This window comes from Solanum pennellii, chromosome 7, assembly GCF_001406875.1.
Source record: "Solanum pennellii chromosome 7, SPENNV200".
In the NCBI taxonomy this organism is placed as follows: Eukaryota; Viridiplantae; Streptophyta; class Magnoliopsida; order Solanales; family Solanaceae; genus Solanum; species Solanum pennellii.
In genome coordinates, this window is record NC_028643.1 from 2,247,930 (window position 1) to 2,274,110 (window position 26,181).

The window sequence follows — 26,181 nt, forward strand, 5'->3', positions numbered from 1 at the left end:
ACCACCACCCAAAAAAATAATAATTTTGATTTTGAAAAATATTTTCAATGTCATAATTTTTTATTACTCTAGTAAAAATAAAAAATGTCTCTCAAAAATATTTTTCATTCATAAATCAAAAACTAAAAATCATTTCCAGAAAATATTTTCTACTCACCAACCAAACATGAGAAAATAAGTCCAAAATTTACTTGTTTTTCAGGAAAACATTTTTCATGGAAAACATTTTCCTCCATACCAAACACACCCGAGATCTCTAAAAAGAGCACAATTTGGGCCAGATAAGGCCCAATGAACTAATTGTGTTGTCCTTTAATATTTGTTCTTGTTTTCGTATATCTTTTTTTTTTAAATGGAGAATCGATAGTTCACGCAGGCAATCAACTAAATTTGATTGTGTTCTTTTCCTTCTTTGTTTGTAGCTTTGAAATCATGATAATCTAGCATGATTCGTAAGAAGATCAACTGTTAATATGACAACTACATTTTATGTAACATAAAGTCATATCAAGTATATGCTATGTTAGTACTGATACATCGTGAAGTTTATTAAACGTATCATTCATGTTCTGATTGATTGAGAACATAATGATAAAATTGGTGTTTTAAGAATCAAAAATTAAATTACATGATGATATATTGCAATATGATAACATCAATTTATCAGTAATGTATCATAAATTTCAAATTAACAACCGATTCAAAGTTTGAGCAACAAAAAAAAAATACAAAAACAGATCAAAACTCATTACCTCGAGTAGATTCAAACAATAAATTGGGGATGATACTTTTTGAGAAAATTACAGAAATACGCCCCTTTTATTTCACTTATTTCCATTATCCCCTATTACTTTTTAAAATCTCTAAATCTTATTTTTTAATGTAACCGAGCTGCATATTAATGTATCTGAATCAGTATTTCATGTATCCGGCTACATATTAACGTATCCGAACCAATATTTAATGTTTCCGAGCTACATATTATGTATCTTGGTTTTTAATATATCCGAGTTACATATCAATGTATTCAAGACATAATTTGATGTATTCGAGCTATATAGTAATGTATTCGGGCTTCAATTATTGTATTCGAATTTTTTAATTTTTAAGAAATTAATGTAACTAATAACTTGTTAGGGATAGATTATAATTTTATGTTAAAAGTATGAAATTTACGTAATTTACTCAAAAATAAATAAACCATAAAAATCTTATAATTATAAAAGATAATTTTACTGATTAGGCCAAAATTTCCTTTCAAACAAAATACATATAGTGGAAAGGAACAAAAGATATTTTGAGATAACACTAACTCAATTCAACATAAAGTATAATTGCATATTTTCTCTCTCTCTCTCTCTCTCTTTTTTTTTTTTTATATATATATATATAAAGTTTTGTTAATAAATAAATAAGAACCAATACTTTGCCCATTTTCTGTAAACCCCTTTTAAGGAGATCTGATATTTTTTAGATTATTTTAATTTATAACTTTAGAATTGAAAATGAAAAATTATTTTACCACTTAAACGATCCTCCCTACTTTACCTCTTATAAATGAAGCAAAATCAATATTTTTTTGTACACTCATAATTTATTGAAACACTTCTTTAATGCTATTATTACAATGCAATTATCTTTTTCTCAACAATTTTTTTTATCTATAAAAAAAAAAAGTAAATTAATATAACAAATATGTATTGAATTAACACTGAAACTTCGTGTTGAATCAAATATATAAATCAATGAGTGTTGTGATGGAACGACAACTGACAATACTCTTTCACTCTTAACCAAAAGATTTTGAATTTCACTTCATGACGAATCGAGAAATTTCACAAAAAATATTCAGAAATAGAATTGAACTATAACAATTTAATCACCATATAACTATGCCACTGATTTAAATTTCCTTAGATACGAAGTGTATCTAATCAGAATCAACTCATATTTATAATTCAATATCATATAAGATTTGTATATTTATGAGGTCAATTTAAATCGAATCGGAATGTCTTTTTGATATTTTATTTTATGTGATTATATATATAATGCACATTTTTTTAAGACACGTTAGCTTTTTGGTTACACAATCACTTTTTTTTTTTTAACCTTTTCTTAAAGTTTCATCTTTGCTTGGAATACTTATCCTAAAGTTTTTTATCCAATCAACATCTCAAAAAGACAAATCTTGTACACCAAAATAAAAAATATCATGTTCATAATTTTGTTTAAAATTCTCCAAAATTTGCTAAAATCATGTCTGGTTTGTTTGTTGGAATTTTGTGTATTGCAAAAAGGGGTTATCAGTTCAGATCATTTGATTCTGCTTCTTCCATGGTATGCTAATTCGTCTAAAACCTCCTTTGTCGAAAAATTATATTATATACATATGTACAGGAGATATTGATTTTCCAGTGCGTAGATATTTTGAATCTCGTTAGTAAAAATTCTGATGGTAATTCACTTGATATTTAACTGTGAATTCAATTATTATGATTTATTAACTTATAGTTGTTGTAGTATCAATAAACTTCAAATTTTGATGTGATTTTGAAGTATATTATTGTGTTTTGCATTTGAATGAACAGATAGAACAAAGAAGTATAGGAAGCCATGGATATAATAATGAGGATTTAGGTGAAAAAACTAGAGAAGCCAAGCAGAGATTGGATCACAAGCTAAGAAGGTAATTTTTGTAAATAATTAACCTCATTTTGCTACTTTACTGTATAAACTTTGGTAAAGAATTGGAAGTTAATTGCTACTTTAATTATGTTATTGAGAGAAGGATGTATATTTGTTCTTTTCTTTTTTTCGTGTTTCGTGTTTCTACTTACTTGATGAGTTTCGAAAATCTAATTTGGAGAGCATATTTTGCTTGTGTTATAGAGATGATTCGTGTGTATTACCCTTTTTTTGGTCTTAGTACATGGTACTGGCTGGCTGAACCAGAGGCGGAGTCAAGATTTTTAATAAGGGGGCTCAAAATCTGTAGAAATAGCCACATGAAGTAGTCGAGAAGGGGTTCGACATCTACTATATATACATATAAAATTATTTTAACGATGTATAAATAATATAATTTTCCGCCAAAGGGGGTTCGGATGAACACCTTCGTATAAGGTGGCTCCGCCCCTGGGCTGAACTAATCCGAATTTGCACTGTTGGAAGTTTGATGTATGTTCAAACTTGCACATGACCGTATATTAGCGTTGTGGTCGGAATGCTAGAAAGATATCAAAAGTAATCCTGGAATTGATTACTGAAAAGCTGCAAAGAAAGTTTATGGAACGTTATGAAGCCACAATTCAGGGTAAACGTTCTCTATTATCAATGCTCATAGATTTTGATAAATTGAAACTTGAGCATTTGAGTTTTGGTAGTTGTGATGTTTGCAACTTGAAGTTGTGTATGGACATGTATTTAATTTTACTTGGAAATTTTACGAGTGAAATGGCTCAAATCTGAGCCAAACAGATATTTGAAGATATAGGAAGCTTCTAACTGTTCATAGGTATAGTTAGTTTCAATTACAGGCTTGACATGTCTCGATGCATAACCGAGCTCGACAGTTCTCTCTAATTGAACTATACGTAACTGAGCTTGACATGTCTCGATACTAACTACGTTTCGTCCATTCTAACTGAGGAGCTTTTTTTTTAACCTCTCCGGTGAGCAGCATGTGTTTCTGGTAACACAGCATGAGTTTCGGAACAATTCTGTGGGGTTGTCGTTCTCCTTGTGGAATCACTGGTTTGGTCTTCTTGATATAAAGCCCGAAATGGTGTTTTCTTACGGGAAGTTAGCCTCTTGATGCCGGAGAATTGTAACTTGTGATGTGAGCTTAAATGACGAAATGAGGATATATCTAGCTGACCCCAACTTATTTGGCACTGAGGCGTAGTTGTTGTAGTCACGAGTCAAAATACTTATTTGGCACTGAGGTGTAGTTGTCACGAGTCAAAATTTTGATTCAACCACTCTCTTTTTGGGGGTGGAAGTGAAGATTTATCGTCTGCTCACTGTTTGCACTGAGCTGTCGTTACTTTCCCTTGTTCGTTAGTTTCCTTTCCTTAATTGGACTAAATCTGCTCAAATCTTTGCTAACTTAAAGGATAAAAGATGCTTAGGATTGTATAAATTGAAATCTTGGGTGTTCAAGCATTTCTAATATTTCGTTGATTTAGGCTTCCATCGCTTATTGGATATACACACAGGATGTTTACACCGAACAAATATGTGAGATTAACTATCGTCAAGTGATAAATTGTATGTAAGCAGTACATGTCTCGTATCTATTGATTCGGTATAGATACTAGTGTGTGTAAGTTTTTTCCGTACCAACAACCAAGTACTTGTTGAAACATGTTATGTTAATGTAATCTCTGCTTTGTTGCTCGAACTCTTCAAACTGTCGTGTGTGACTGTGCGTGTTGATTGCTTTTGGAGGATCCAGCATGGGCACGACAGCATATTGGATCTGAGTGAGGTTATACTTATTCGTTGTGTTTATTGAAAACAGGACTAGAAGTAAAGACGAAAGATTCAAGGATGTCGAAGACAGGCAAGTAGAATCAGGTACTCTGCAGAAGAAAGAGATGGCTGGAGTGAAGCAAAATGGGATAAAGACATTTAGCAGGGTAATAAAGCAACGTAACGATATCGAAAATGATGAATGCACCATTTGTTTGGGCAAATTCAAGGTTGGTGATAACCTAATGCATTTGCTATGTGACCACAAATTCCATTCATGTTGTTTGGTTCCATGGTTGGAGAATTATGTTTGTTGCCCTTGCTGCAGAATTGAGATTCTCACTTGAAAAAAATGTATATATGGGATATAAAATGAGCTTAAATAAAGAAATCGGGATTCATATAGTTGACCCCAATTTATTTGAAACCGAGGCATGAAGTGAGGATGAAGATTCATATAGCCGACTCTAACTTGTTTGGAACTGAGACGTTGTTGTTTGTGGAGTTTGTATAGATGAAGTTTGAAATAAGAAGATTGTATCATTGCTACTTGGTTACTAGAGAAGTTTGAGAACTTAATTACTTATTATTCATATCTAATTTCTTCATGCAACATCTTAATTATTTAGATCTCCATTCAGATTCACGCATTAATTATTATGGAAAAATTACTGAAATACACGTCTTATGTTACTCTTATTTTTAATACCTCCTCCTATTCTTAAAAATCTCTAAAATTCCTTATTTCTTTGATGTATTCGAGCTACATATCAATGTATTCAAACCAGTATTTAATGTATTCGGACTATATATTATGTATCCAGTTTATTTTATAATGTATCCGAGCTAGTTTTTAATGTATCTGAGCTACATATTATATATCGGAATTAGTTTTTATTGTATCCAAGCTACATATTATATATTGAGTTTATGTTATAATGTATCTAAGATACTCTTTAATGTATCCAAGCTATATATTAATGTATTCGATTTGTATAACTTTTTAAGAGATTAATGTAATTACAAACTAAAGAGGGATAAACAATTGTAATTTCATATTAAAACTATGTGATTCCTAAAATTTATGCACATCATAATATTCAGATATGAATTTACATTTAGATATGTTAATCTTAATAGAAATAGATAAAACCATAGAATATTTTGAAAATAAAATATCCTTGAATGAATATTGTGTTAACAAATCGTAACATAGATTTAGACAATTAAATGTTAAAACGGTTATTACTTCAAATAATTTGTGATTATTCAAGGTAAAGAAAAATCAAAAGTGTATATATCAAATAATTAAAAGTTAAATATATTTAGTCAAATATCACAAGAACTAAAACTAGAATTTACATATAACGAAAAGTACTAGAAGTATTTTTTGGTTTCGCACACACATTTAAATAACTAAATGCAAATTTGCGCGATTCTAACCCGAAACCTCTGATTAAAGATGAAGAAACAGTGTTGGTAATCCTAATTAATATAACACACTAACGTGTAACTAGAAAAATGAAACGCTGTCGTTTCATGTTACATCCCAACGTTTTAAAGCTCCCAACGGCTAGTTTTTTCCACTGACCGTTTGAGGAAAAAAACTTCAAACTTCAAACAAAAAGCCTCTCACCATTATCAGCAAATCATAAACACAAAAAAGAAAATCACATTTAAATACAAAAAAACTATAGGTTAAATTCTCAAATCAAAAAAAAAATCTCATTGTAAAGAAAAAAAAGCTTCTTTTTTGATTTTCAAGAATGGTTTATTCATACACACCAACATACTATAGTTCACTCCATGATTCAATTACTTCTCTTTGCAAAACTATTCTTCCATTTCCGTTCAAGAAAAGGCGAATACCTGCGATTGTAGCTGCTGAGCAGAGGTTATCGAAGCAACAATCGGATAATATTAAATGGCAACAAGAATCTTTTCATCAGATTCTTAACTTGATGGGGCTTTGTAAAGAAGGGATCTTGGCTGAATCTGAAGTTTCTGCTTTCAGATCACATCTTCTCGATACGCTTATCGCGTCTCCTGCTGATTATGAACATTCTTCAATCTTGAGGGATAAGTTGATCTTCTTGCAGGTGAATTTCCCCTTCTTCTTTTTTTGTTTCATTATGTGTCAATTCTTGAAATTTGTGTCATTTGGTGGAGTGATTGTTGATAAGCTCAATTTATTTGTAATTTTCCAAATTGAACTGAATTTTCATCATTTGGGAATTGGGGTTTAACTATTGTTGTTTTTTCATATAAAGCTTGACCTTTTCTAATGGTTGTTCCTCTTGAAGGAGTTCATGTCTAAGTATTCAGCTTTTAGGAGTTTGGGGTTAAAATTTTGTTGTTTTTCATATAAGAGATGAGGTTCTATCGAAAACAATTTACCTCCGACTTAGGGGTAAGGTCGGCATAGACTCTACCTTCCTCAGACCCCACTTTGCAGTACTATAATGGGTATGTTGTTGTTGTGTCTTTGCATGCAAGGGCCGAGGGTCTATCGAAAACAACATATATCTAAGGTTAAGGTCTGCGTACACTATACCTTCCTTACTCTTGGCTATGTTGTTGTTACATTTTCCAAATAAAAATGAAATTTCAGCTTTTGGGAGATTTTTGGTTTTTCTTGTTCTTTTGGTTTTTTTTATTTTATAGATTCTTGATTTTTCCTGTAAAGCTTAAATTTTTATATGGTGGTGTTTTCTTCTTGAAGGAGTTGTTGTATGCAAAATGTATATCAGAGGAAGAGTATCATTCATCAAAGAGGCCATTATTGCAAAGGCTAGCAGTTCAAGGAGCTGAGATTGAGGCAAAACATGTTGTAGTTGGATCAAAGAGAGAAACTACAGATGATGAGTGGTCTGTTATAGATTTGAAGGATGAAAAATCTAATCTTGGCAAAGAGAATTCGATATCGAGCTCGAAAGATAAGCAAAAGCAAACTTCTTCAGCTATTAAGGAGCAAATCAAAGGGGCTGCTTCAGTTTTTAGCTTTGCATCATCCAAAAAGGAAAGAGGGATACTTAATCCAGTTAGTGAAAATTGTTTTGAGAGAAATGAATTGGCAGTGTCAATGGAGAATCCCTTTTGGAATACTCATTTGAGGGAAAAAGATAGTGAAACTAAGTCTATTTTGATGGTGGAGAGCTTGCCTAATGAACCTGTGAAAGTGAAGAAGCTAAAGAAACCTTTCAAGGCACTGTTTGGTGTGGATAATCAACATCGCGGTGAGCCTGAATCTGAAGGAAAGTCGAGATCAGGAGGGAAGAAACAGTGGGGATTTGATGGATTCAAGAAGTGGAAGAAGAATGATTCTGAGGATGAAACAGCCCCACTGTCACTTGATGAGAAGTCGGACGGTGGAACTTACTTAGGTCAGCTTGTTGCTGAACCAATCGGAGAAGGTCCAGACACTAAGCAGATCAAAAGAAAGCTGCATCCTAATGGTGCCCCCTCGGATTTCTTTGTCGATAAGGTCTCTCATTCATACACATGCACAATCGTTTATTCTTTAAAACTCTCTATGATCCTAATCTGAAATTGTTTTTTTGTTGCACACTTGAAGGTTTTAGGAGACCGTATCAAGAAAGAGCTATCACGAATTCAAACAGAACTTGGTGCCAAAAATGCAAGTGTTGAGTTAACGTAAGCTAAGAACATATTCTTGTCCTTCAATTTCTGTTACTATCACAGTTTCTTGTACTTCGACTATCATATTGTTCTGTTACAGTACTGTTCTGTTACTATCTGTTGTTGTCGGACCACACTTTGTGGAACTATACACTGTGGATGTTGTTGTTGTTGTACTCTTTATTGTTGATTGGATTTACTAAACAGTGGTGTATCTTCTTACATCAGAGATGATCAAATTGAAGCAATTTCAACTAGGCTTCCAGTTGACAAGGCTGATCTAGAGAAGTTCTTCCCTAAGTAAGCACACTTTGTACTTAAACACTTCCAATTTCAAAAGTTGTGTAACATCCTACATTGCTCAAACTCAGAGAAACTGTGTTGTTCGAGCATTTTGAAGAATCTGAGCAAACATAGGCAAAATGAGTTTATAACATCACATCAGATTAATTGTTCTGTTCTTGTTTCCTTGATGACATTTCAGAAAATGGTGTGATCAATATGGATTCGTCGTTTTGGATGTTGTAAGAAAGGAATTCAAGAACCATGTTGGAGGAAACTCAAAAGCTGTAATTACTAAAGAGGAGAAGCAAAACTCAAAAAGATGGACAACATTTGATGAAGATGATTATGATGATGATGAAAATTGCCATCCAAATCTTTTTGCTCCACAACAAGATCATCATCATCATCATGCATTTCACTCTACAAAGACCAAAAGCTTGAAGAATGGTGGTCAAGTTTATGTTAATAGTAGCATTGATAAGGGACTAAAATATAATCCTTTCTTTGATGTTTAAGAGAGAGTTGAAAGAAAGAAAGAAAGAAAGCTGAGAGCTAATCAGCTTCTTTACTTATTTGTAGTTAATGTTAATAGTAGCCATCTATGTTCTTTTATTGGCTCTACAAGACATATATTAATTCCATTTGTGAGAACCTTAAAGATGTATTCAGACATTAATGTAAAAAAAATCATCTTTGGATGGTTTTTTCTGTTTACTTTTTATGCTGCAATTTTATGAGTAATATCTTTGTTTACCATCTTTGTTCCAATTACAATTATTAACCTTTTCAGAAATCATATTTCTAAATACTATGAGAAAAGAACAAAACTCCCTGTAAAATCACCCCGGGAATGAGCCTTTTAAGGTGATCCTTGTTGATTCACACGAAATTCCTATTTTGGTCAAGACATAAACTAGTGATGCTTTCATTTCAGGCTGCTGCATGAGTATGTGGTGCCCTAAAACTTAGCCAGATATGAAGAAATTACTCAGCATTTTTCTCTCTAGCTAACTAAAACTTAGCCATAAACAGTGGTTGATATACTTGTACTCGACGAATCTTCATCATTCTTTTTAGAACGGAGTGATATTGTAAAAAAATAAAAAATGATTGCTGAGATGACTTTAGCAAAGATATGTATATTGTGTATATTATCTCAAGATGATCAAACAAAAAAGAAGCAATGAATTTAATTGCAGGCAAGACAGACAAGCCAGATCTTTGCTATGAAAGTTTCCACTATATAATATTTTATAGAAATAGATTTGGAACATTCCCTATTTCATATATATCTCTATCTATTAATGAGAATCCATATGAAAATTCACCTATTTCCTAAGGCCACCACCAAGTTAGTGGCATCTGCATTTGTAATTTTTCCCTCAATGAACATTAAAATGTGCCTTCTTGACATCAACAGCCACAACAAGGGTACATTGCGGAGCGAAAGCTGCCATATACATCTGTACAAGCTCTCCACAAAATTGTATGGGGGCAAAGTCGAAAATGAAGAAAAAAAAACGAAGAGGAAGAGGGTCCTTATTCTCTCACATTGTGTTGAGAATAAGGGAAAGGTAAAGGAAGAAAACTGAACTGATCCTTCGATGTTCAACGTGCCCCAATAGGTGATATAACCCTTGCTTCGGGAAATAAACACCGTTAAGAGGAGCCTTCAGTATCCCTTCAGAGGTCATAGGATACTATATAAATAGCAAAATTTCTTGTTTCATAACAGCAAATTATGGAGCCAGGTTTAAGCGAGGCGTCCCCTTTCCCTCTTCCCCTCTCTTTCTCCCCAGTATATACTAGATACCTCAAAGAGGAAGTGCTGCTGAGTTAGAAACTGAACCGTCAACAAAACCATTTCGTACATCTCCTCTGCAAAGTGGACATACACTGCGAAAAACACCATGTTAGTAAAGGACAAAGGTGTATCCTTTAGTACCATTCTCTCTGCCGTGATGAGAGAAAAGAACTAATGTACAGGAATGTAAATCAAGAGATAGATGAAGTTTCATGTTACCCATGTATCTCTTTGAGCCATTTATCCACACATACTAAATGAAACTCATGGTGACAAGGTAGAACTCGTATTTTATCTCCTTCCTCGTACTCGGACAAGCATATATGACACCTACAAATGATGAAAGTTGAAACATCAAAGAGCGGTAACTTGTTTGTCTACATCACATCAATTTCCAGGTAAAGAGAACAAAATCCCATATACTGCTTGAAGTCATAACTTATTATGGCACAGACTGGTTTTAACTCGTTTTCATATAATGCATTCCTTCCAACTCATGTTCATTCACCTACTATTTTAATTAGTTCATAGAGAGAAGTGCATTTTTCTTAATAGATGTTCGTTCAAAAAAACTTTGACCCCTTTCCTTCAAATAAAAAGGGAATTCCTCTTAACAATTAAGGTATACAAATTTATACTACGCTATTATTAATGTGATATCTTCTAAACCAATTATAGCAAATTATTATTTAAAAACTTTCTACCAAACTCAGTGCCTAATGAATCCAAACATTCATCTCTCAAATGCCAAAAGGGTATATGAAATTGAGATGGGGGCATAATATGCACAATTTTACAGGTACACAGAATGAAAAATGAACAAATAGTTCACCAGTAACAAAATGTTCTCTGTACAAAGTAACATTAATTCTCTTTTGTTCGTTTTCATTTCTTTATATTACCTAACTCAAAAGTATCAAGGCGACACTGAAAAAAACATGATAAAGGAAGTGTCCATGAACAGAAAAGTACTTCTATTAGGCAAAGGACTATTTAAGACAAAGCCAAAACACTCCGGGGTTATTTGGTAGGACGTATTAGAGAATCTTATATATGTTTTAGACATTGTATTATTTGATCCTTTGTGTGGTAGGAACCGTAGGATTTTCAGCTTATGTATAACTAATACATAGCAAAACATAGTATCAGTAATACAAGCGCTATTAATACATGATAAGTATGGTTAAAGAAAAAAGTGCCTTTAACACACCAAACCAACCAGTGAATGAGAAATAATACATATGCATAACTAATTCCAGCATTACTAAAAAAAAATAGAGCAAACAGCGCCTTCCTCTTCATATGACAAAAGGGAAAACACCCCAGGACAAAGCAGGAGATAGCTTTCATCCTATATCTTCATTTCTCCTACCAAAACACAAAGGGATGGAGAAACTTACTGTAAAACATTGTTGCTAGTATCTACTTCCTCTGGTTTTGAGAAACTCTTCACTGGGAATGAGTCCACAACTGACTCTGGAGCTGGAAGTGATAGCACAGATAAGGACAACGACATAGGTTGACGATGTATTTCATCCAGTACCTGCAATTTGTCCTTAGTGTCAAAACAGTGACAATTTCCAATAATGAATGAAAACCAGAGATAAAACATGAGGTTCTTTCAAAGAAAAAATATAAATGTATTTCTAAAACATGCAAATTAAGGGTTTAACAGGTCAAACACAACAAGCACTGAGTATTATATATAGCAGTGTTGACAAAGGCATGCTTAAGCCCTGAAGCGAGGCTCAAAACGTGTTGAACGCTTCCCTCTTTTGGTGTGCGCTTCAGTGTCCCCGTCAAAGTTCTAAAGCATACTTTTCCTTACCAATGAGCTTCTTTTAAGGAGGCAACACTAAACAATTGATATTTCATTTTGTCATAATCTTTCAATTTCTTTGTTCATATAGTTCATGCTTATAATTATTAGTCTTGGACTAACTAACCATATATATTTGTATTTTTTCTCCTTTTGTGCCTTTTTGAATTAAAGCACCAACGGACCTTAGAGCTTTTTTCTGGCTTTGCTTTTGATAACACTGATGTATAGCAACAGCTCAAGCAGAGTTAAGGCAGATACTTATCTAAAAAGCACTAGCTTCCTCTATCCCACTTCAGTGCCCTTTACAGAGGAAGCTTTTAAAGACGCACAACATGGAACAATTTTATAGATATACAACTTACAGTCTTTTGGAGGGACCAATGGACCAAGACCTGAATGGAATGTATCATGCTATATATTTATCACTAAAGAGATGATTATTAGATAATTCAAATGGTGTTCTTTAGTTCTTAATTAAAAAATGTCCACCTCTTGGGCCCAAATAAGAATCCTGACAGCCAAGAACATTCTTTCTTTCAATGTAAGATGTAGTGAGTAATAATAATAATAATATTTTTATGTTAATTGCTCTATATATAAAGCTCATACAGCAATTCAGTGCATTCTTCGAACAGTTATTTGAGAAGGTCCAAGCAAGATATAATCAAACTCTATAACACTCGATACTTATCAACAAAGAAAGAAAAGACAAAACTTTGTACTCAATAATATCAACAATGCAAATTTATTTGTTAGAAATAGCTGATTGTTTGCACTTCGTACGAAGCCACCATTTACCAAAACCCAGCTTTTGAAAGTGAAAAAGACCAAAAAAGCAATAAGGTAAATGGGGCTTGAAGCGAGAACCGAAAAGTGAGAAGCAAGTACATGCTTCTTTGAAGTGAAATGCACACTTATGGGAGATAGAAAAGATCAAACATCTATGAGGGTGTGGCCCTCATGGTCAATGAAGTGGAAGGAGAATTATGAGGTGCACGCCTTAGTATAGTAAAAATTAAATTTTGCACCTGAAGGTGTGATCATCATGGTCAATGAAGTGGGAGGAGAATCATGAGGTGCACACCTTAGTGCCTAATCAAGATAAACTAATGGGAAAATGAGGTGCACGCCTTAGTGCCTCGCCTACACTAAAGTACCGCCTTCGTGAGGCAAAACCCCTCTCCTGAGCTTCTTTAAGTTTCAGAGCTTAAGTGTGCCTCAAATAAGTTGTTGACAATACTGCTTAAAACAGTGTCTTCCCCGTTCAGAGTTTCCAATCTCTAAGTCCCGTAGAAATTTTTCCACGTGGTGGAACTATAAACTTTTGGACATCCCAAAAGATTTTGTATGCGGCAGTAATAAGTTTTACAAAGCACTTGGAACACAAACTATGAGCAAACAATGGACTGCTTGAGCATTTAACGGACAAAACTGTTCCGCATATCAAACATCAGAGGCGGATGTTTATGGGTTCCTTCTGCAACATCTAGTTAATATACAATAGTAATTGGATTCACAAACAAAAGCTAATGAGTCTCTGTGAACCCATAAACTATGCCCTACATCTGCCACTGTTAAACATTGTGGAGAAGCCATAAAGAAACTAAAAAAGTTGCTTCATGAAAAGTTACCTCAAACAATGCCTCAGCAAGCATAACTATTCGGGATATACTTGCACGACTGCCAGATTCTCGACTCATTAAAATTGTCTCACATGTACATGGGCCATCTGTGTGAATCCCACTTGGACAAGTGACACTTCGATGATCACTAGCAATAAGACCAGCAGGAAGTCTTTCCCACATCTGTGAAGAGATAAACCAGAATTTAGTCGAGCAGCAATCAAACTTCCCACAGCAGAAAAAATAAAATAAATCACATCACCTCAGATCTGGAATGCCGTCGCCGTTCATTCCGACTTCCATTTGATGGAAAATTTCCTCCAGACCCCTCATGAAAGGAATTATCACTAAAGTCCAGCAATAACCTGTCATTAGCAGCAATATCATCTGAATTATCATTTGTAAAACGGAAGTTACGAGGATCAGCACGCCTCCTAGGACTTCTCCTTGAAAAAGAATCCCAAAAAAGTCTTCTACTATTCCGTCTTGCTTCACGACTACTAATTTCAGCAGGAATATTAGAGAAAAAAGTGGGAGAGGCATTTGCCATGTCAACATGAAGTGCACTTCCATCTCTTACACCCTCTTCCCTGTCTGACACCAGAAATTCAAAACCTGAAGGTGGTGTATCCTGACGCATATCATCTCCCACCAAATGTGGCGTAACTGAAGAATCCGAAAGAACTGATACAGAATCAGAATTATTGAAGATAAGAATTTCATTTGTGTGGTTTGCAACAAAATCTTCACTTGATGAAGACTCTCCATTTCCATGAGACAATGGACTGCTAGAATGAGAGTAACCGGCAAAAACTTGAGAGACATCTACATTCACTGTAGTGGCGACACTATTTACAGCATCATCGTCTGCCCTTCTGTTTAAAGAAAGTGGATAACGAAATGATCGGTCATCCCGAGATGTACTAGCAGTTTCACCACGTTTACGTCCAGGATTATGTTGAGTGACTAATTCCATGTCTTTGGTTGAGTTTTCTCTTAGATTACCTCCCTGAACATTGCTTGAAGCGTCTTCAGATGTAGATTTTTCACTATTTACCAGATTGCTTGCAGATGAAGCTCCACGTTCAGCTAGGGAGGGAATAAAATCAGGTGAAGGGTCCTTCTCAGAGTTTTGGAGCTTTCCAGTGTCAGCATGTTCTGCAGAATCCACCAGCATTTCAGCTGGATCTTCTTCCATCTATAGAGTAACAAATACAAAATACGAATTGAATTTAAGCACCTAAAGTACCGACTCTACGTCAAACGTCTTGTTGAAGATATTAGTACATAGCTTAAGAGACAGTTTATGAGAGTACAAGACCAAAAATATCAGCCTCTTACTAGATTAAACACTTCTTTCAAGATAGAAAAGAGCATGAAGTAAATACTTGAAGGACACAGTTAGTAAATAACAAAAATCAACCTAAATTCGTAGGATATCTAACATAGTACAGACAATACATGTGAAAAATAAACCAAGAAATACCACTATATTACATATAATCAAGAATTTTCCTGACGGCCATAAAGTAAGACATGGAAATTTAAGTGAATTCACCCAAACATACCTATAAGAAACAGAGCCTCCCACTCACATAAGATAATTCAGCACCGAAGTCTCTACTCTCCCACAATCTAGATAACTGCAGCAGGAGATTCTTCGAGGGCTGTTAGATTGATTCTCATATTTGCTGACTACTATTTGATATCCATACTATTGGTAGCAATGAAAGACACCTTAATAGAAATGATCACATCAGTGTCAATTTCTTTACTAAACTCATTTCTTATTCGCTTTTAAAGTGAGGTTAAGCACGGATGACAATGAGAAATACCAAGCAACAACGGAAGTGCACTATTGTATAGACTACAGCTAGGAATTCTACTTTAGCAACCTAAGATTTAAGAGTAGAAAAGATCACTTCGTGGAACCAATCTGATCGACTAAACAAAATCTCTCTATAGCATAACTCATGAATTTAATCCTAGACCGCTGATGTAATAGAATCATGAAAACATAAAAGCAGCAATGTCTACATCACAATGCTATGTCAACTTCAAACTCAGGTAAACAATCTTTTGTTGTTCAGATAAATAAAAACCATTAATATCCTTGTTTCTGATGACTGCATCTAAACTTCATCAAAGGAAACCAAATACACTATATACGTTCCAGTTCTCCCCACCCTCCCGTATCCTCCTTACTAGCAAAGCCAAAACAGACTATCAAAGTAACAATTCTCTGAATATTATCTCATTAGCAAAACACCTAGTGGTCAATAAAGTGGATTGAGAACTATGAGGTCTTTAAGTTCAAATCCAGCGCCAAAAATCAAAACATTAGGTGATTTTGTCCCCTTTCCCAGCCTTGGTTGACGAGCAACCCGATACCTGTATTTGTGGGGGGTAAGCAGGTATCCCATGGACTTAATCGAGATATATGCAAGCTGGCCGCAATACCACGATTATCAAAAAAAGAAATTCTAGCAATTTCGTTACCCATTTTCCATTCTGTGCATGTTAACCTTAGGCAAAACTAATCTTCCCTGATTCAATTGAATATAAATGCTAGAAATAAGCCCTATAAATCATAACCATCAAAGGGGCTATCATAAAAAAACAAAATTCAAATTCTGGGTATATCATCAAAATTCATAATAATCCCAATACACCATAAAAAACAAATCTTGAAATTGCAATCGAAAATATAAAAATGAACAATCCATCATTACATTATATTTCCAAACAAAACAACCAAAAGGGGTTGTTTTTTTTTTACCTCAAGAGCTGAACGACGAGAAGATGGAGAAGCACCACATATAAAAATGGATGCAAATATTCTTTTTGTTCGATTTGAACGACTTGAGCGTGACCCCAAACGACTACTCCCAGAACCCATTTTGATTCTTTTGAAATCAACAACTCCTTTTTCCTCTTGCAAGAAAGAGAAATGGAGGGGTGGAGGGTGAAAGTGTAATGGAGGTCTTACTTCTATTTTGTAGGTTGGAATGTCACTCTCCCATTTTCAAGTTCTTCAAAATCAAGAATCCATTTTTATTTTTTACATGTTTTCCCCTTTTTTTTTTCTTTTTTTTTTTGTGAGGCACAAGACAAAATGGTGTTTTTCTTTTTTTTCTTTTTGAGGGAAAATAAATTTTTGTTTTTTTATGATAATGACTTGTGACTATCAAATTGATTTTTGTGGTTAGGACCTAATATTGAATGTGATGGTGGTAATTAATTCATTTGTGGGAAAATGTTAAAAAGTATAATATAAAATCTAGAATGTTATGATGCTAGGACCAAGTATGATGTTGACTTTTTGATAAAATTTAAAATCATAAATTTTGTAGGTGTATTTTATTTTAAAAAAAATTAACCATTTTTTGAAATAAGAATATCAATAGTATTGAGGATCTAATCTATAAATATTTTTTAAATTTTAAAAACGGGTTCAGATTAAGTTTTTGAAAACTCATAAAAATTTTAAAAAAGATTAAAGTAAATGCATGTTCAAAAATAACTTTACTTTATTTATCGAGTATCGATCTTTATATGTGCTAAATTATTATCGAATCAATATGATATTAGTTGTTTTTATTTGACTTAACGATCATGCATTAACTGAGGTGAGTAGTGCATGAAAACAAATGTTATGGGACAAAGGAATTTAAAGTGGAGCAATATTATTGATTGGGAGGGAAGAGCAACGAGTAAAATATGTTGACGATTTATTGATTTATATGAAATAAAAGTTAGACAATTTGTTTTCAAATAGATAATTCGTTGTTTATGAAATTCTAATTGGTCATTCCCAAATCGTTCATATAATAATTCGCTACCAATAGTTCATGAATACCTTTTAATTTGAACTATCAATTATGATTCACTTTGAACACCCATAATCACTATTACTATAACACCTCAAAAGTTAAAAAATTGAAAGAGAAAAGGATAGTGCAAAATATATGTTTGAGATCGATTTTACGAATCTGATCAATGAACCATGGGAAGTCCTACAAATCGTAGATACGAAATCGTAGATCCATGGTAGAGTTTTGGACCAAAAAATCAAGTTTAAATATCTCATTCGACGGATGACCAGGACGACCTGTTAACCCTTGTACAAGTCGTAGATTGATCTTGTAGGTTAGTCCTAGACTTAGTGAAAATTGAGGGTTATGTCGATTTCAAAGGTTGGTGTCTACGGACCATAGGAAAACCTATGAGCTGTAGACACGTTTCATCAAGAGATGGTCCAATTTTAAAGTTTCTAAACTTTTCTACGGTTAACGAGTATGGTCAGTAAAAAATCCTAGGGAAACATAGGTCCAAACTGTAACAAAAGGCCGACAATTATTTTTTCAAGGAGCTATTGAATCTTTTCCCCAAGTGATTAATGCCTAACTAGGTTGTCTTTGTCCTAATCCCAAGCCTTATATAAGATTTTTAAGCCTTAAAACTACCCATTCTAAATCATTCCCCTAAATCCCTTAATTCTCGCTAAGTTCATTCCTTTCAAACTCCCTCATTCAAGAAAGAACAAATTAGGGTTTTAAGCACCAAGGACTCAAATTCACCATAGCAATAAGGGTTTGAACTCTAAGGTATGCTAGTATTCACTTATGGAGTCTTTTTCTCTATAGGGTCCCAAATTCTCCAATTTTATAAGATTAGATTCTCGATTCAAAGTTAGGGTTTTATTCGATCTTCACGAATTCTTTTCAATTGTGATTCAACTAATGGTTTTCTATCTTTTTAAGCATCAATTGAAGTAATTATATGTTTTTGAGTTGAATTCATATAAACTCATGATCCATGATTTTTAGACTATGATCATATGATGAGACTTGTGAACTATGAAAGATGAATTTATGAAGATATGCATGTTCTTTATTTTGATATAAAATGATTTAAGGATGCTTTCGGAGTAAAGTATCAAAGTTGTTGATCTTGTCAAAGGTTTTCTCATATACTACTAAGAACATGATTGTAGAAGAGTTTTCTCACAAAAGGATTCATAAGGTTGAAAGGTATTGTCACCTAAGTTGAATCAAAATTAAGGAGCTATTCTAAATGAACTTTAGCTTAGATTGATTGTTTAATGTTTTTGCTTAGCACCGAAAGCATATTGAGATAGAGGCTCTCCCGTTAGAAGAGGTCAGGTTTCTCTTTTCGGCGTGGGATAGAAATTGGGTTCCATGTTATAAAAGTATTTCACAAGTATTCTATAAGATGTTTAACTTGCATATAACATGATTCTAACTGTGTGATTTCCAACCCTTTTATATTATAATATAGCTTGGTCATTGCATGTCATGTAAAGTCCTTTTTAACATGATTTCATAACTCGATTGCTAGATGTATGCTAAGTGGCTTGTATAGGGCCGGAGTCCTATATACCATGTTACATCTAGAAGTACTGTAATCATGGATAAAACAAACAACCTCAAACAATTTTTGCAACCCTTAACCACTATACTAAACCTTCAACTTGTGTCAACACTTATACATATATATATATATACATATATATATATATATACATATATATATATATATATATATATATATGTATGTATTAAATACGATACGTATGTATACACAAAAGTTTCATAAGTAACGCCTATTAGTGCTGCTTTTGTAATACATATCGAGAATTTTTTTTTTCTCAAAATGTAGAAGTATTTTCTTTTCGAAACATAAAAAGATACATTATATTCACGCGTATGTTAAATTTAATCGCAACTGAAATAGCGTAAATACAATATCTGATTTTAGTGATCAGTTTCTCGAAAATAATCAAAGCCCAATTATTTTGGGCTTTGGATCCAAGACGGTTCCAGATCCACATTTAGGCCCAAATTGAGAAACTGGAAATTGAAAGAAGCTTTGTTCCCCAAACACTGCAAGCAGTAAGCTTAGAGCTCCTTGAAAACTCGAACCACCGTTGCGCCGCCGCCCTCCTCCGTCGCTGTTCCCGGCAGTTGTTTGAGTTACCGGTACTCTTCTCTTCGAGTTAGTAGGTTAGGTACTTATCTTTCGTTTCGTTATGTATAGTTCATTCCTTTAAACCCTATTATTTTTAGCAGCCTACAAATGTTTGTTAGTTGTGGTTTAACAATGAAATGTTTCGACTGATATGTTTTACCTGTGCATAATGCTCCAGTTTTCGGCTTAGTTTCGTTTGTAAAATTGTGTTTTTTGTGTAGCTAAGTTTTTGATTTGAATTAGTTGAATAATTAATATGGTGAGTAAATTATTTTGCTTAAGCAGGTAGTAAATAGCCATGGATGATAGTTTATATGATGAATTTGGGAACTATATTGGTCCTGAAATAGAGTCTGATCAGGAAAGTGATAGGGAAGAGGAAGACGATGAGCTGCCTGATAGGAGTGATGATGAGAGAGCTGTATCTGATGATGAGCAGCCTGGTGCGTCAAATGGATGGCTTGCCACTCAAGATGATATTGACATGGATAACCAAGTTGTTCTTGCTGAAGACAAGAAATACTACCCAACAGCTGAAGAGGTTTATGGTGAAGAGGTTGAAACGTTGGTCATGGATGAAGATGAACAGCCACTTGAAATGCCAATAATTAAACCAGTGAAGAATCTCAAGTTTGAACTTGGGGTGAAGGATTCGTCCACTTATGTATCGACTCAGTTTCTCTTAGGTCTGATGTCGAACCCAGCATTGGTTAGAAATGTTGCTCTAGTGGGACACATACATCACGGGAAGACTTTGTTTATGGATATGCTGGTGGAACAAACACACCATATATCTACGTTTGATCAGAATAGTGAGAAGCATATGAGGTATACAGACACAAGAATAGATGAGCAAGAGAGGAGGATATCAATTAAGTCTGTGCCTATGTCACTAGTCTTGGAAGACAGCAATTCAAAGTCTTACTTGTGTAACATTATGGATGCTCCCGGCCATGTCAACTTCTCCGATGAAATGACTGCTGCTTTAAGACTTGCTGATGGGGCAGTTTTGATTGTTGATGCAGTTGAAGGAGTGATGGTAAGTTCCTTCACATTTCTATGATTAATTCACTTGCAAATGATTGCCTAGTAGCATAGAGGATGTTTGGATTGGCTTATTTTTGGTGATTTTAAGCAAAAATAGTTTTGAAGCACTTTGTAGTATTTGGGTAAGACAAAAACAGTACTTTTAAGCCAAAATAACAAAAATAATGCAGAAGCCAGAAGTTAGGATTCTTAATTTATGACTTGTGCTTATAAGCCCATCCAAACAGTTTCTCACTTGTTTCAGAGCATGAGGCAAAGTTCTTATAGGATGCCAGAAGGTATTGCCATCAAAGCATATGCTTCTAAAAATTGGTTTTGTTTTTTATGGATGGTGACCTTGAGTTATCAGCCTCCTTTGTATGTGGTGGAGTTTGTGAGTTGCATCCGAATATGTATATGGTTTTCTACTTGTACTTATACCATGCAGACTGCAGACAGTATATCGAAGCAGATCTATCCTGGAAAGACGAGTTATATTCCTTGGGATGACTCTACTGTAATAGTAGCTAGTCTTTATACATAATAAGTTAGTAATTTTATTTCTCTCCTGCAGCATACAGTACATTGATTCTGAATTGCCAATCTTGCCATCTGCTGGAATATAGACATTGTTGTGGGAATCACATAGCTGCTAGATAAGATCTAACAGGTGTCTTCACGACTAATTAATCAAGTAAAGAGTACTAAGCCTCCACAAAAGAGAGTAACAGCACACATGTCTACACCTTAGTTTCAAAAAATGTCTACACCTTAATTTTAAACATACATGAAGCACGATTTACATTTGGAAAAAATGTCGGAAGTATCATCAAATAGAAATTGGTACGATATATAAAACAATGTTTCAAAAATATCTTTTTCTTAATGCAAGGGAGTTTGGACTGTAGAAGTTTAAAGCAATGTATAGAGATTTAAATAGCCTGATAAAACATTCAACAAACGGAGTGCCTTATTTTTTCATATACTATGTTGTCTTGTGCCCAATGGAGAGTGGGACCCTTTAAACTAGCTGGTATGTGGGGCCGATTGTATAGAACAATGGAAGTCGTTTGAAATAGACAAGACTCTGTGGTGTATGCACAACATGGTGATTATCACTTGCTGTTGATGTAAGTTGCTTGCTATGTGTTCTCTGGGAGGCTTTGCAGCTTAAGGAAATGTGTTATCAAAGTTTTGGGGATCATATGGGGTATTGTGGGTTTTAGTTGGATTAAGTTAATCAGGTAGATGAGCTGGGTGTGTTATCTTCTTTTTTGTTTTCATATATGGAAGCCGTATTTGCTACAATTGAGTTCTATCTAGACTTTAACTGGTATATGTTCACTGGATAGATAGATCACTTACATTTTTTCCTTGTGTCATTGTTGACAGGTAAATACAGAAAGGGCCATTAGGCATGCGATTCTAGAACGTATTCCCATTGTTCTTGTAATCAACAAGGTACATTGTATATCACATAAAACTGGTGAAGATTCAAGTAATGTTGAGACTTTGTTACCTCTAATAATTTTTTATTGTCCCTTTAGGTTGATAGATTGATAACTGAGCTTAAGTTGCCCCCGAAGGACGCCTACTTCAAACTAAAGCACATTGTTGAAACTGTCAACAGTCAAATTACAGCTGCCTCGTCCACAGCTGGAAATGCACAAGTAATTGATCCTGCATTAGGGAATGTCTGCTTTGCAAGTGCAACAGCAGGATGGTCATTCACTCTGCAGTCATTTGCCAAACTGTATGTTAAGCTTCACGGAATTGCATTTGATGCAAACAAGTTTGCTTCGCGGCTTTGGGGGGACTTCTACTTTGATCCTGATACAAGAAGTTTCAAGAAGAAACCTCCTGCAAGTGGGGTTGAAAGATCTTTTGTTCAGTTTGTGCTTGAACCTCTTTACAAAATTTATAGCCAAGTGATCGGAGAGCACAAGAAGAGTGTTGAAGCAACCCTAGCGGAACTTGGGGTGACACTAAGCAATGCAGCTTATCGTCTAAATGTAAGGCCTCTGCTGAGGCTGGCTTGCAGTGCTGTATTTGGAACTGCCACTGGGTTTACTGACATGTTGGTTCATCACATCCCTTCTTCTAAAGCTGCTGCAGCTAGGAAAGTGGAACACATATACACGGGTCCAAAGGATTCAGCAATTTACAAAGCAATGGAAAATTGTGATTCCGCTGGCCCGTTGATGGTTAATGTGACGAAGCTGTATCCGAAACCAGATTGTAGTGTTTTCGATGCTTTTGGTAGGGTTTACAGCGGGGAAATAATGACAGGGCAGACGGTACGCGTTCTTGGTGAGGGCTATTCACCTGATGATGAAGAGGATATGACTGTAAAAGAAGTTACAAAGCTGTGGGTATATCAAGCTAGATACAGGATCCCCATAAGTAAGGCTCCTCCAGGTGCATGGGTTCTGATCGAAGGAGTGGATGCTTCAATCATGAAAACTGCTACTCTTTGTAATCTGGAATTTGATGAGGATGTATACATATTTCGCCCTCTTCAGTTTAATACTCTTCCTGTGGTGAAAACAGCTACTGAACCTTTGAATCCTAGCGAATTGCCCAAAATGGTGGAGGGGCTTAGGAAAATCAGCAAGAGTTATCCTCTTGCAATCACAAAGGTTGAAGAGTCGGGTGAACACACGATATTAGGTACTGGTGAATTGTACCTAGATTCTATAATGAAGGACCTTAGGGAGCTTTACTCCGAGGTGGAAGTGAAGGTGCTTTTATAACTTTCTCTTCTGTACTTGCCTTTGTCAGTTCTTTACTTATTACAGGAAAAATACAAACTTTATTGATACTTAGGACTACTTTGTCAAACTCAACTGATCTTATGGTTCTTTTTGTTGTGTGCGCAACATTCAGGTGGCTGATCCAGTTGTCTCATTCTGTGAAACTGTGGTGGAGTCGTCTTCAATGAAATGTTTTGCTGAAACACCTAACAAGAAAAATAAAATCACTATGGTTAGTTGTTAAATTTTTTATCTGCACAAGATGAGAAAATTGCTTTCCTCCTTGCTTACTTCTGTTGCTTGTAGATTGCTGAACCTCTGGAGAGAGGGCTTGCTGAGGACATCGAGAACGGTGTTGTGAGCATAGATTGGCCTAGAAAGAAACTAGGTGAATTTTTCCAAACCAAATATGACTGGGATCTTCTTGCTGCACGGTCTATTTGGGCATTTGGACCTGATAAGCAGGTCAGTTGTTACATAGTTTTGATCACCAGTTAGCTGTTCTGAACTTCCGCTAATGGTTGCTTGTATCCTTTAGTTGAACAGTTTTGACACTTGGAAATATATTTGCAGGGACCTAATATCTTATTGGATGATACACTCTCAAGTGAAGTGGACAAGAGCTTGTTGAATGCTGTTAAAGATTCTATTGTTCAGGGGTAAGTTGAATTTCGTAGTTTTGTGGTTTTCCCTGATCAGATGCTGGACTAACAAAATCAACAAAATGTCAATAGGTTCCAATGGGGAGCTCGGGAAGGACCCCTTTGCGATGAGCCCATTAGAAATGTTAAATTCAAGATCGTTGATGCGAAGATTGCACCGGAGCCGTTGCATCGTGGAACGGGTCAGATTATTCCAACTGCACGACGTGTAGCCTACTCTGCTTTCCTTATGGCAACACCCAGACTTATGGAACCTGTGTATTATGTGGAGGTATACTTTTTGTTTATTTGGTTACGTTTTCGTGATTATTTCTTTAGTAATATCTTCGGATCACCTATATAAATAAAGGAGGCGAGACAGGTTTGAAACTGTACTTATGAGCTGTGTAAAACACACTATTTTACGTGTTAGAGCTGCTGCTTTATGCCCCATATATTAGAACAAAGTGAACAGCGGAGCTGTCACAACAGGATATTAGTGACAGTCCTGCTGGATTTATACTATGTTCAAATTGACAGGAAAAGTACAAATGTTGAGCCTTGGTTAGGTTATAAATTATTTACAGAAATAGGGGTATAAAATCTCAACCAATTTTTTTTTTAAAAAAGATGTTTTTCTTATGTGAAACTAGGGCTAACTTTCTGATGTCTTGCTTCAGATCCAGACGCCCATGGATTGTCTCTCTGCTATATACACCGTGTTGTCTCGTAGGCGTGGACATGTTACTGCTGATGTTCCTCAACCTGGCACCCCTGCCTACATTGTCAAGGTTTGATTTCAAATATCTACAGCACTTTCAAATATTGATATGATGTTTCATGTTATAGCATCAGGAATTCTCATGTGCGCACCTCTTTGTCAGGCATTTTTACCCGTTATCGAGTCCTTTGGTTTTGAAACGGACTTGAGGTATCACACCCAAGGGCAGGCGTTTTGTCTTTCAGTATTTGATCATTGGGCTATTGTCCCCGGGGATCCTCTTGACAAGAGCATCGTTCTACGACCACTAGAGCCTGCTCCAATCCAACATCTGGCTCGTGAGTTCATGGTGAAGACGAGGCGTAGAAAGGTATACATTTCTTGCAGGGTTAAATTGAGTTATTTACCATTGAGGTTTTTGGAACAACGGTTTGATAAATCTATCCCTTTTCTTTCCAGGGAATGAGTGAAGATGTGAGCATCAACAAGTTCTTTGATGAAGCTATGATGGTGGAGCTTGCGCAGCAGGATGCTGATCTTCATCTGCAGATGATGTAGATATGTAGTTGTGATGGTTCTGTATTTGTGCTTTAGGTGCATTCCTTTGTATGTCGAGTTGCAAACAGCCTTTTGAAAGGTATTAGATCATTGAGCTCCCTGAACCACAATATTTCAACGTGAATTCGCAGTCCAGATCATGAATGGCTCCGACCTCCCTCACGTCCTTGAGCTAGCCCATTTGTTGGGTGATCTCTTTCTTTCACATTCGGAGTGTTTGAGAGAAGTAGGTTCTGGCATGATTGACATTGAGAATGAGGTTTCTGAATGCTCAAGTGTAGACTTACTCTATCCTCTTTTCGCATCTTCTTTGGATTCTGTGTAAATTACAGATTGAGCTCTTGTCCACGCTACCAGAACTTCCTTTTTCTTATATATCTATTTTAGTGGAATTGATGGCGCGCACTGAGCATCAATATTAAAGTCATCTTCCTTTGACGTGTAGGTCACAGTTCGAGCTGTAGAACCAGTTATTGATGCTTGCAAGTTAGACAACCTTTTTTTTAATGGGAATTTTGTAATATTTGATCCCGATTGTGGATGATAGTGTTATACCATGATTTATTTTTGGTTTAAATGAACATTGAAATATGTATTCCATAGTAGGTATTCAACTCCAATAGAGAATTGAATCAATGGAAGGTAAAATAGTCATTACTTCTTTTGCATCTTCAATAATAGTTGAAAATACTTTGTGCACCATAATTTGAAACACAAATTTTGTTTCTATGTAGCACTGGTTTCACATATGAAGCGACAACTCCTTGCATCGCGATGAATTGAGCGTTTTAGTATTTAAAGAAGTGAACATCAAAGGCGAATTCAGGATATAAGCTCTCTAAG

At 34.9% G+C, this 26,181-nt stretch overlaps 4 protein-coding genes across 8 annotated transcripts; 3 read left to right on the forward strand and 1 right to left on the reverse strand.

Moving 5' to 3' along the window:
* Window positions 1-2,085: 2,085 nt before the first annotated feature.
* On the forward strand, window positions 2,086-5,097 carry LOC107024276 (RING finger protein 150-like). Its single transcript, XM_015225226.2, has 3 exons — window positions 2,086-2,340; window positions 2,592-2,689; window positions 4,526-5,097. Exons 1-3 carry the CDS (start codon window positions 2,260-2,262, stop codon window positions 4,821-4,823), a joined length of 477 nt encoding a protein of 158 aa, XP_015080712.1. The 5' UTR covers window positions 2,086-2,259; the 3' UTR covers window positions 4,824-5,097.
* A 1,004-nt stretch (window positions 5,098-6,101) lies between these two features.
* LOC107024372 lies at window positions 6,102-9,153 on the forward strand. The gene is made up of 5 exons (XM_015225340.2): window positions 6,102-6,575; window positions 7,199-7,960; window positions 8,051-8,130; window positions 8,344-8,415; window positions 8,600-9,153. The coding sequence occupies exons 1-5, from the start codon at window positions 6,243-6,245 to the stop codon at window positions 8,913-8,915; spliced, it is 1,563 nt and encodes a 520-aa protein (XP_015080826.1). The 5' UTR covers window positions 6,102-6,242; the 3' UTR covers window positions 8,916-9,153.
* Window positions 9,154-9,572: 419 nt separating this feature from the next.
* Window positions 9,573-16,753, reverse strand: LOC107024373 (E3 ubiquitin-protein ligase RLIM-like). 3 transcript variants are annotated; one of them, XM_027918741.1, is made up of 7 exons: window positions 16,428-16,561; window positions 15,217-15,385; window positions 13,911-14,846; window positions 13,658-13,831; window positions 11,605-11,747; window positions 10,424-10,534; window positions 9,573-10,296 (listed from the first exon to the last, which is right to left on the reverse strand). In XM_027918741.1, the coding sequence occupies exons 3-7, from the start codon at window positions 14,844-14,846 to the stop codon at window positions 10,215-10,217; spliced, it is 1,446 nt and encodes a 481-aa protein (XP_027774542.1). In that variant the 5' UTR covers window positions 15,217-15,385; window positions 16,428-16,561; the 3' UTR covers window positions 9,573-10,214. The 3 variants fall into 3 exon arrangements, with proteins under 3 accessions (XP_027774542.1, XP_015080829.1, XP_015080827.1); XM_015225343.2 differs by having other exon boundaries at window positions 15,217-15,291; window positions 16,428-16,552; XM_015225341.2 differs by lacking the exon at window positions 15,217-15,385 and having other exon boundaries at window positions 16,428-16,753.
* A 2,757-nt stretch (window positions 16,754-19,510) lies between these two features.
* On the forward strand, window positions 19,511-25,943 carry LOC107025924 (110 kDa U5 small nuclear ribonucleoprotein component CLO). Of its 3 annotated transcripts, none has more exons than XM_015226713.2 (11): window positions 19,511-19,650; window positions 19,925-20,678; window positions 22,058-22,126; window positions 22,213-23,406; window positions 23,552-23,650; window positions 23,725-23,883; window positions 23,992-24,077; window positions 24,153-24,351; window positions 24,740-24,850; window positions 24,944-25,150; window positions 25,240-25,943. In XM_015226713.2, the coding sequence occupies exons 2-11, from the start codon at window positions 19,938-19,940 to the stop codon at window positions 25,336-25,338; spliced, it is 2,964 nt and encodes a 987-aa protein (XP_015082199.1). In that variant the 5' UTR covers window positions 19,511-19,650; window positions 19,925-19,937; the 3' UTR covers window positions 25,339-25,943. The 3 variants fall into 3 exon arrangements, with proteins under 3 accessions (XP_015082199.1, XP_015082198.1, XP_015082197.1); XM_015226712.2 differs by having other exon boundaries at window positions 19,524-19,674; XM_015226711.2 differs by having other exon boundaries at window positions 19,526-19,679.
* Window positions 25,944-26,181: the final 238 nt, after the last annotated feature.